This window comes from Prunus persica, chromosome G5 (genome assembly GCF_000346465.2).
Source record: "Prunus persica cultivar Lovell chromosome G5, Prunus_persica_NCBIv2, whole genome shotgun sequence".
Lineage (NCBI taxonomy): Eukaryota > Viridiplantae > Streptophyta > Magnoliopsida > Rosales > Rosaceae > Prunus > Prunus persica.
Genome location: NC_034013.1, coordinates 11,858,677 through 11,871,129, shown reverse-complemented (window position 1 = coordinate 11,871,129; position 12,453 = coordinate 11,858,677). Strand labels below are relative to the sequence as shown.

General features: G+C 34.4%; 1 protein-coding gene across 1 annotated transcript; it reads left to right on the top strand.

The window, feature by feature from the left end:
- LOC109949080 (putative receptor protein kinase ZmPK1) lies at positions 9,319-12,176 on the top strand. Its single transcript, XM_020563339.1, has one exon. It carries the CDS (start codon positions 9,650-9,652, stop codon positions 12,059-12,061), a length of 2,412 nt encoding a protein of 803 aa, XP_020418928.1. The 5' UTR covers positions 9,319-9,649; the 3' UTR covers positions 12,062-12,176.

The following is a 12,453-nucleotide window of genomic DNA, read 5'->3' as shown; positions in this document are numbered from 1 at the left end:
TATATATATATATATATATATAGCAAACAGTTCTGATTTCTTGGATTACAGGGGTCCAAGAAATTTGTGGTCACTCACCGTTGGATGTAAATTCAACGGTTCACTCACTCTTGCACTCATTTTAAAAAACTTTTTTCAACCATTGAATTAATATCCAACGGTGGGTGACCACAATCTCTTGGACTCCTGTGGTCCAAGAGATCGGGACTGATATAGCAAAAGGCATGTGGAGAATTAGTGGCGAAGTCAGGATTTTATGTGTGTGGGGGCCTCTTACAAATGATAAAGAATAAAAAATTCAAACTCACAATACATACGAAAAATAGTATATATATAGATATATATCACATATCTCAAGAATTATATTGCTTATTGGTTGCAATCATAATTGTCGATAGACAAACACATTCTAAGCAAGAAAAATTGTAAGAGATAGACAAAGAGTAGCAATTTAGCAAATATTTTTAAAGCTTTTTCCCCCATTAAACCCAATAGAAAGAAAAAAAATCAAAATTTCACAAACTAAAAAAAAACTTTAGGTCCCTTCATGCATTCATATCATACATGAAAAAATGTTTTATGTAAAAATATTGAATAAGTATGAAAAATGGTTTTTCGAAATAATCATTTTCTCAATATAATTTTTGGCGGCTTTTATTCCTTACACATCAAATAAGAAAACTTGATTTTATGAGATTTTAGTATGAAATATATATTGACTAAATGAGCCATCATTTTTAGCCTAAATCGTATTTTGCACTAAAACCGATTTTTCATATTTTGATTTGGTGGGAATTTGATTTTCTAGTATATTTATTTGAATCCAAATAGGGGGTACTTCCTTATTTACATTGTAAACTTAAGTAAATGAAGTAATATAAAAATAAATGAAAGTAAAAGGACAAAGACATTTACTTAAATATTGAAAATGGAAATAAGGTAATCTGTACACCTGTAGTGCACCACCACCAGCTGAGCAAAGGGGCAATTTGAAGCACCTCCTTGTGCCTTAATAGGTCCACCACAAGGATACATATCAAAGTGTAAAGTATTTGAAATAATATACATGTAGAAATACATAACAGTATATTACTTTTTAAAAATTAAAAAACTTGAGGGGGGGACGGGAACCACACTGGTCCTAGTGTGGCTCCGCCCCTGCGGAGAATGATAAAATATTCAAAAGAAATCTAAAAGATTGAATTTTGGACAAAACCAGACAAGACTTATTTATAGGGAAAATTCTACAGTGCACTTGGCGCATGGATGCGCCACTTCTTATGATCGTTGGATGAGTAGTTTGGGCATGTGAAGTAGGCACCTTCTATAGTGCACCAGGTGCACCCATGCACCATTTTTCCTATATGATTCTTCCAGATTTTTAAAAAAATTGGTTACCGGTTATACAAGTTATCAAGTTTCTACTTTTTGAAAATGCAATTGCATTAGGGTCATGCAATTTTGCCCTTTCTGTCTGGCAATTGGCATATGATTGGACATGTTATTTTTCAATTGAGTTTATTCTTTTTGACTCATGATGACATGCTTATAAATTTCACAATGATATTTGTTTGCTTTTATAAATCTAAAGCTACCGTTTTAGACTTTTTTTAAATGAGAATTGTTTGACTTTTTTTTTTCTTCTGATTTCGATATGTCACCTCATTGTAGCTTTACTCAAGTTCATTATGAGTTGCTGGTTTTATTTATATGAATTATGATGGCTAGTTGTGGTTAATTCCTCTGTATTTTATGCCTAGTTTTTAAACATCAATTGAGGTTGATAGTTTTAATTTTTTGTTACTTTTGTTTCATAGAATTGGTGAATGCGCATCAATATTTATTTGAGAGCTTGAAAGTCTTTATCCATCAAATTTTTTCACCTCGAGTTCTGTCTATGTAATTGGTTGAAATCAATTTCTAAAATAAGAACTATATTACTTGTTGAACTCTATGTTACATATTTGTACTTTTGTAGACATCCACGAAGTATTATAAATTTATATTCTTTTCCTAACATGACCATGTATTTTATATTACATTGTTAGGATTAAAATCAAGAAAAACAAGTATAAAAGTAGAAAGTTTACAAGTTTTCTCATAGATAACAAGATTTTCAGTTGTGTTTACAAGGATAATGACATAATTTTACTCGTCCAAAGTCCATTCTTACCTTGGTACTATATATCATTTTCTTTGTAAATTAGAGTATTACAGTGTTATGGATTAGGGTGGACTATAATGTTTGTTATAATTATATCAATTATTTCACAACATTTGCAGATTTTTTCATGATTCATGAGTTAGGGGTTGCTTTATATAACTTGTAACCAAAATCAATAAAACTTGGGTAACTTTATATAAATCCAATTGGCCAAACTGAATTTTTTTTTTTTACTTGAAACCAAATACAATTTTTGAACATCTAAACTATTCTTTTTGTTTTGTTATTTCTTAAATGTGAATAAATTACTATAAGGAACAAAAATACGACTACATAGTATAACTCATTTACGTATTTAGATATTCAACTTTTAAGACATAATATCAATAAATATCCACTTATATTATAATAAATATTATATGACATACTCTGAAGCCACACTATAATTACTTCTCAAGATGACATATTATTATATATAAAAATATATGTATTCTTGCTTATTCTTACTTATCCGTCTCCCTTTTTTTATTCATATCTTCGTAATATAATTGGTTCATGTTCTGATAAAAAAAATGTTAAATAAGAATATATAATAATATAATACTTAAATAATATATATTGCACTTTATAATCAATATAGAATACATAAATATGATATTTACACATAATATGTACAATTTTAACTAAAATATTCAAAATTTTATATAAGTATGTAACATAACAAAATACGCAATGAAGGAGAAGAAAGTGATTGAGTTACCATTACCAATTCCTTAAACTCATAACTTACAAGTTTGGGTAACAATTTACAAAATTTTGCTCTTAGATTACAACGTTAGGGTTCACCGAATCCATAATGTTGTAAAAAATCAGCCTTTTGCAAGGATATGGATCCATATTACAAGGAATTGGTAATGATGAACCGTAGAGATGTAAAATGGGTCCTTATTCTAGTAAACAATGATTTACAACATTAAGGATTTGTATTACAATGCTTTGGACGCAAGAGTTCTTTAAACTTGTAAAGTGGATCCGTAATCTCATAGATTACAATATTTGGGTTCCCATTTATTAGTTTTTGCAATCTAATTACAAGTTTAAGGTTCTTCATATTTCATAATCTCATAACACCCTAATTTATAATAGGAAGGATCCCCATTACAAGTTTATGGAATGTCGAGGTCCAAAACATTGTAAAAGGGGTCCTTATTATTGTAAACCCTTGTGTTTACAAGAGTAAGGACCACCTTTACTTCTCCAAAGTCTATCCTTACCTTATCATTGTAAGAGGGATCCTTTCAATTGTAAATCAGGATATTACAACGGTAGGGATAAGGAAGAACCTCAAAATTGTAATCATGATGTAAAAAATCATAAATGAGAACCCAAATCTTGTAATGTACGAGATTAAGAATCTACGTTTCAAGTTTATGGAGAGCTTATGTCCAAAGCATTGTAATACGATTCCTTAATGTTATAAACCATTGCATTTACACAAATAAGTACCAATTTTACATCTCTAAGGTCCATAATTACCTTAACCATGTAATAGAGATCCTTTCTATTGTAATTTATGATATTACAAGTTTATGGATACACTTTACAAGTTTATGGAACATGAAGGTCCAAAACATTGTAAAAGAGGTCCTTAATACTGTAAACCCTTGTGTTTACAAGAATAAGCACCAAATTTATTCCACCAAGGTCCGCTCTTACTCTATTCTTATACAAGGGTTCCTTATTGTTGTAAATTATGGTATTACGAGATTAAGGATGGCTTTTACAATGTAATGGAACGACTATGTCCATTTTAGTATAATACGAATCCTTAATGTTGTAACCACCACTTTGTTTACAAGGATAATGACTTAACTTACTACTCCAAGGTTCATTCTTACCTTAACATTGTATTGGGGGTCATTACGAGTTTTGTAAATTACGATATTACAAGATTAAGGATCTCTTTTATAACTTTATGGAACCCCTTTGTCCATATAAATATAACGGAAGTCATATATGTTGTAAACTCCCTTGTTTACAATGACAAAGACCAAATTTATTCCACCAAGGTCCACTCTTACCCTATTCTTATACAGGTATAAGGACCTAATTTACTTTCCTAATGCTCCAAGTGACCTTAATATTGTACTATATGTCTTTATCTTTGTAAATTACGATATTACAATATTAAGGATGAATTTTATACTCTTATGGAACACACCTGTTTAACATAGAGTAATACGAGACCTTAATATTGTAAACATTTGTGTTTATAAGTATAAGGACCCAATTTACCTTTCGAATGTTCCATTTTACTGTTTGTCAATTGCAGTTTTGAACTTACTATTTGTCAATTGCATTATTCAGTTTCAATTTTCCACTAACTGTTTGTCAATTGCATATGAGTCCTTACAAGGATAAGAACCTAATTTAATTCTCTAATATCTCACCTTCCCTTTATAAATTTATTTTATTAATTTTAATATATTTTAAATACATGTTTACAACATATTTACAAAGGCCAAAAATCGTATTTTTTTTACCCAAAAAAAAACTTATTCACTTTAGGATTACAAAAGCATTAGGAATGGGAAGTGAAATCACGTGGAAAACGAAGTCAAAAGTGAAGCAAATAGGGTAATTGATGGTAAAACATGCTCTTTTTTTAATTTTTTTTATTTATTTATAAATATATATTAATGGAAATTGCCAAACAAGAGACAAATTTCCCATCGTCATTTAAAAGTGAGATCTAACTTAACAAAAAAGAGCTTAACAATAAAAGTTAATAGGGTTATTCGCAGTAATAGTCCCTCAACTATACCCGTAGTTACATTTGGGTCACTGAACTCAATTATTAGTTGCAGACGTCATTGAATTAGGTGTGTTGCACCATTAGTCATTCCGTCAAATTTTGTTAAATTTTCTATCAAAAGTGAGGATAAATTCGGAAATTCATCAACAACCCTCCCCTACCTCCACAACCCTCCATTGCCGCAACCCAATCCTTGTCGACACCAAAAAATTCAATTAAAAAGATGCCGCACAGCACCAAGAATATTTTCAAATATTCATAATAAATACCTTCAGACCAGCAAACAGATTCAAGATCTTGCATTTTAAGCCACTTACGAGAACCCAAGTCACGTTATTGTCCCAATTCAATACTCACATGCTTGTCCCCAACAATCTAAAACAACCTAAAAAATAAGCGCAAGAAAAAGAACCAACCTTTGAATCCGATTTGCGTATCGAGATGAACCCTTCTCCTAAATCACATCGGTCTTCCATAATCTTCAAATCCAATTCAAATACACCAATTTAAAACCCGACTCTTTTGCAAGAGCCATTAAATCTGACTCATGGGTGCTAAAATTTGTAGACTTTTGAAACAAAAATGAAAAAAGGTAGGTGCTGAAATGATGAATCTTTGGACCTCCTCGAATGAGCAAACAAGAATGGAAGGTTGAACCATAAGTTTGACACAAGAGGAATCTTTCTTAGACTCAGTTCGCCGTCAATTTGCAAACCATCTAGAGGTTGAGAGGGAAGAGGGGTTTGTGGGTTAGGGTTTTGAAGTTTTGTATAGTAGATTTGTGAGAATTTTTATTAGTTGATATTCAATTTGAATTTCCGAATTTACAAATTTACAAATTTTGAAGTTGTGGAGGATAGGGAGGGTTGTGGATGAATTTCCGAATTTACCCTCATTTTTGACAGAAAATTTAAAAGAACTTGGCGGAAGAACTATTGGTGTAACAAAACACATATTTAAGTGACCTCTGCAACTAATAATTGAGTTCAGTGACCCAAATGTAACTACAGGTATAATTGAGGAACTATTGCTGCGAATAACCCAAGTTAATATGTGAAAATCTAATGCTTTGTACCTTTATTTATGTGGGATTTGTATGACCTAATACTTTCTATTAACTTGTATTTATTTTACCCTTAATCAATTCAAATGTTTATTTTGAAAAATAAACTTGTCCAACTGCATAGTTCAATTTTCTTTTGTATTTTCATAATAAACATATAAAGCATGGGACTACTATGATTGTCAATTGCACGACTGGAATGCAAATGGCACTACCTGTTTGTCAATTTCATTAACAAATCACATATTGTATTTATATTTTCAATTAATTATGCATAGATAATGGCAATTGCACGATTGGAATGCAAATGAGACTGCTTTGTTTATCAATAGCATGACTGGAATGCAAATGACATTACCTGTTTGTCAATTGCATTGACAAACCACACATTGTATTTGCATTCTAACAATGTGCAAATTGAAAAGGCTACCAATAACATGACAATATGCATACACTAATTGTAAAAACGGACTAACCAATTGTTAATTGGATTCAAAAATGACATACTGAAGTACCTGTTGCATTTTCATTACAAAAATGCAAGGCAACAAATATAATGTCGCATACTCTAATTGCAATAACAGACTAGTCAGTTGGTAATAGCATTATGAAAATGCAAAAAGGATGCCAATTGTATGCTAAGTTACGTACACCAACTGCAAAAAACCCCTTACAATTTGGTAATTACACGCCTAAATACCATATCAAACTTCAATATAATACAACAATTCCGATGAAGATGAACTCAATGTCAGAGCACATAATGTCATTACAATTAAGAAATTCTACCTAATGCTTTTTAAATGAGTCACAAAAATTTCAACATCAACAATATGCCTAACATGAAAAAAAAGAAAAAGATACTGAAATTAATTATATTGGGTGTCTTGTCTGTAAAAAAAAAAAAAAAAAAAAAAAAAAAAAAAAAAAAGCTCAAATCACAATGGGTTTCTTTTCAGCAAAAAAAACTCACATCCACATCTCGACCACAATGCCAAGCTAAATAAAAAAACAGATAGTACAAAAAGAATAGTATGACTGAAAAAGAAAATTAAAGCTTCGTAAACAAAAGGTGCAAAGAAATAATTAAATTGCTAAATAATTACATAAAGCAACAAACTGAAATCTCACATCCAATACAAATAAATATTCAGCACTACAAAAATGTTAATATCCAGTAAGTCACTTGGAAGCTTGACTTTCCTTGATGAGCCTAAGATTGCCTTTTTGGTATGAGCCACAATAATCACATCAAGTTGCTAAAATGTAAATGTATGAATTAAAGAGTTAATTAATGCACATGGAACTAAGACTAAGCAGAATTCAGATAATAGATGATGCCTTAAATAATCTCTAATGTTTAATAACATATATAATGATGAAAATTTAAAACTCACATACATGAAGGGTAGACAATCCTAGGATAGTAAGGCATTCTCCAACTCATGAGGGGCTAAACCCAAATTTTTCCCCTTTAAAAAGTGACTATTTGAGCTTTGCCCGGACTCAAATCGTTTTTTCTCCCAACCCTCCGGACTCAAATTTTAAGTCCGCAACTTTATTTAAATTGTTTAAGAATTGTTTAAGTCTTTTTTTTTAATGGAAACAGCCAGCATGTGGGCCCCAGCGATACTATTTGATTTTTTTTTTTTTAAAAAAAAAAAAATAGCCAAAGCCCAACGGCTCTAGCTTATAGTGCCGACACGTGGCCCATGCCACAGACAAGCCCATCAGAAAATGTAACCAGCGTGGGTCTCACCATTTTTCAAAAGCACATGGGCTATGCCACCTCAGCGTGGGGTTCTGTGAATAGTATTGGGTCCAGGCAATACTTGGATCTATATTTGGGTCCAAATTTGAGTTTTTCCAAATTTTGGGTCCTTTCTTTTCTTGGGTTAGAAGAAGTTTGGGAGGATATTTTAGGTTTGAGTCCAAGAGTTGGAGATGACCTAAGCATGAGAGGAGGTAATAAACAGGGCTTCCTATGTAGATGTACACATGATGAATGAAAATCAAGCAATTCATAGAAAATTACAACACTCTTCCTGCAGTACAACACCAAGTGAACATCCAATTGTCAGTCAGTAAGAGAAAGCACAAGGTCAGCAAAAAATTAGAGGGACTAAAAGGAAACTAAAAAAACTAATAGAGGCTTTTATTGTTTGGTTGTTAGGTAGCTTTCATTAAAACCCCAAAAAAGAGGCAACCTTCACACGTATTTAGTAGAATACTGACAAGAAGAAGAAAAAAAATCAATCATAACAAGCTTCCAAAGATGATATTCATAAATCAATGGGGCCACAGGCAGGAAAAAAAAAAAAAGACTTAAGAATGACATCATAGCACATTCAGGAATCCGAATATGAAAACAAGATGCAACTTGTAGACACAAGAACCAACTCAGAAAAAAAAAAATCAATTGGAAAAGAAAAAAAAAACCAAAACATGATGAATGCAGCAGTAAACTCAAAATTAAACTAACATTACCAAATCTACATCTAGTTCAACACTAATATGAAATCCTCACCTTGTCTCCAAATTAATGGTTCAAATACAAATTAAAAAGTTGAAAACCTGCAGAGACCATAGCCCAATATTAAAACCTAAAAATTACAATATAAATTAGAAAACTCAAACCTTGAATAATTAAAATTATCTTGGGAGATAGACGCAGGGATCGAGCTAAATGGGGGTTTCAATTGGGGCTGAGATTTTTGGTATGGGTTTGGTTTTGAAACGAAGCCTGGGAAGGAGATTGAGAGACCATGAGTGATGTAAAACAGATGGCAGATTTTATCGCGGTTGAGCTAGAAAAGGACGTAGCGGAAATTTGCAGATTTGTTGTCCGAGCTCCGATTAGGACGCAAAATACCATTTCGGAAAGGGAACGACGCCACGAGCCAAACTCACAGCTTTGCAGTGATGTACGATAGATTTTGGTATTCTGAGATCGTTTGGCCTTTCAAAACTGGATTCAAAGTTTCATAGTTAATTCTCTGAATAAATTCTGTTTTTTTCAGTTTCGGAGTTACGTAGTTAAGTCTCTGAATTAATTATGTTTTTCAGTTTTAATGTAATAACTCCCCTAGTAGTTCAAGGGTTGAGAGTTGCGTATTTAGACAGGTTTGTCTGACGTTTCTATTATCCCAAGAGAATTCCTCTTAGTTTCTGGTGGAATCCAGATTTCTTATTACTCAAGGTTTCGCTTGAAACTTTTGTTGCTTGTGCTGCGTCAATGAGATATAGAGATGAGAGAGACAATTAGGGAGAAGAAAGAGAGAGATACCTGAGAGGAGAGGAGTTGTGTTCGTCGCGCTGTCTCGTCGTCACAGGAGGAGGAGAGGAGCGATTTTGGAAGGAGTCGAAACGGAAGAGAGAGAAAAGAGAAACCCAATGCTACTGAAGGAGAGCTTTTGTTTTTGTTTTCTTTTTACCTACAACCACCGATTTATCTGGTAATTAACTCAACGGTGTGGATACCTCCACATCACCAACTACTCATCCAATGGTCTGTAACAATGGGCGCATCCATGCGCCAAGCCCACTGTAGAATTTTCCTTACTTATAGTCCCTTTAAATTGTGTTCACCAAAGTGGAACCTCCAAAAATGGCATACCACCAAACCGCGTCATCTCCAAAATTTCCCTGCTTTCTTATTCTTCTAGTCATCACTGTATTTTGTTGTTGTTTTGCAACAGCAAAAACCCAGAAGAGTTTAAAAAGAGGCTCTTCTTTTTCAGTTGAAGATGATTCTGGTTTCCTAACTTCCCCACATAAGTCTTTTACATGTGGGTTCTATGGGGTGGGCACAAATGCCTACTGGTTCTCCATTTGGTTCACAAATTCCGAGAACAAGACCCTTGTTTGGATGGCTAACAGAGACAGACCAGTCAATGCTTTGGGGTCCAGAGTTTCACTGAGTCGAGATGGCACCATGATCTTGACTGATGTGGACGGCAAAATTGTCTGGGATAGCAGCACCAACTCAACTCCCACTGGTGCTGAAAGGGCGGAGCTTTTGAATTCTGGCAACCTTGTTTTGAAAAACCCACTAGGTAAAATTCTCTGGCAAAGCTTTGATTTTCCCACTGATACTCTCCTCCCAAATCAACCCTTTACAAAGACCATGAAGCTGACATCTAGTTTGGGAAGAGGCAACTTTGGTACTGGATATTTTAGTTTCTATTTTGATAATGACAATGTTTTGAGGTTGATTTATGATGGTCCTGACATATCAAGTGTGTATTGGCCTGGGCCTGGTTTGAGTGTATATCAGAATGGTAGAACAGACTACAATAGTAGTAGAATTGCTGTTTTTGATGAAATGGGCAATTTTGTATCCAGTGATGACTTGATATTCAGTGCTTCTGACATGGGTGCAAGGGTGAAACGAAGGTTGACAACGGATTATGATGGAAACCTGAGACTTTATAGTCTAAACTCGACAGGATCATGGGTGATCACCTGGGAAGCTCTAGCACAGCAGTGCAGGGTGCATGGGATCTGTGGGAGAAATGGGATTTGTGTTTATACACCAGAGCTTAAGTGCTCGTGCCTTCCTGGCTATGAGGCAGTGGATACAAGTAACTGGAACAAGGGTTGCAAGCCTAAGTTCAAGCCTACATGCTCTCAGTCCCAGAGAGTGAAATTCAAGCAGATTCAGTACGTAGATTTCTATGGATTTGATCTCAATTACAGTGAATCCACTTCCATTCAGAATTGCACAAAACTCTGTGTCGAGGATTGCCGTTGTGAAGCATTTGTCTATAGGGGACAGAAGTGTTACACAAAAGGTGCTCTCTTCAGTGGGCTCAGGTCTCCAACTATCGAGGGCAGTCTATACTTAAGGCTGCCTGAGCCTCTGAGTATGGAAACCTCACCAGCGGCCAATCTCACTGTATTTAATTCATGCAGGACTAATGCTGTTAAAATAGGTACTTCTTCAATGTATGACAATCCCAGTAAAACGGTGAGATGGGTATATCTGTATTCTTTTGCTGCTGCAATCGGTGCTGTTGAATTTCTCTTCATATTATCAGGTTGGTGGTTCTTTTTCAGAAGATCACAAGGTATGTCAGCTCCCTTGGTAGATAAATATCGCTTGATTTCAAGTAACTTTAGAATGTATCTCTATGCTGAGCTGAAGAAAGCAACCAGAAACTTCAAGGAAGAACTGGGAAGAGGGGGTTCTGGGACTGTATATAAGGGTGTTTTGGCCGATGAAAGAGTGATAGCTGTCAAGGCATTGGCAGATATTTATCAAGCGGAAGAAGTATTTTGGGCAGAAGTCAGCACAATTGAAAAAATCAATCACATGAACCTAGTGAGAACTTGGGGATTCTGTTCTGAAGGTAAACACAGACTTCTAATCTCTGAATATGTTGAAAATGGATCCTTGGATAAGCACTTGTTTCCCCCAAATTTTCTTGGATGGAAAGAGAGGTTCAAAGTTGCAATCGGGATAGCTAAAGGTTTAGCCTATCTTCACCATGAGTGTCTAGAATGGGTTATCCATTGTGATGTGAAGCCTGAAAATATACTCCTAGACAGTAATTTTGAACCAAAGATTGCAGATTTCGGGCTGGCAAAGTTATTCCAGAGAGGCGGCCTCAATGCAGTGTCCTCTCACATTCGAGGAACAAAAGGGTATATGGCCCCGGAGTGGGCTCTGAACCTTTCAATCACTGCAAAAGTGGATGTTTACAGTTATGGTGTAGTGCTTCTAGAGATAGTGAAGGGCATTCGACTTTCAAATCGGGTGGTGGATACTGCTGAGGAGGAAGAAGCAGAGATGAAGAGGTTTGTCAGGATAGCCAGAAGGAAAATTCAATGTGGGGAAGATGAATGGATAGAGGATATGTTGGATCCAAGATTGGAAGGGCAGTTCGGCAGGAACCAAGCAGCAAAGATGGTTGAGGTTGGTATTTCCTGTGTAGAGGAAGATAGGAACAAAAGACCAACAATGGATTCAGTAGTGCAAATGTTGCTAGAATGTGAAGAGGAATCCAACATTCAGTAGTAATTGGATTTAAGCTGTATGCTGTAAGTAATGTTTCTTTTTGAATTACAAATGTTTACTTGAACTATGTTGTGTATTCGTCGGCAAATGAGTGATAAAATATAGATTATGATTAGGGGTGGCATTTTAAACCGAAAAACCGAAAAACCGCAAAAACCAACCGATATTTTACCGCAATAAAACCGCAATCGCGGTATTAAGAACCGAACCGCATTTACGGTTGCGGTTGCGGTATTTGATTTTCAAAATTTGCGGTTACCGCAAACCGCAAAGTATAGCCGCACGGCTATACTCTATAAATAATTAAGTAAAATTGTAAACCCTTCTCTTCTCTTGAATTGGTGGAAAGGGAACCGAACAAGATATCCTATTCTTTCACAAGTTGCCAAGGA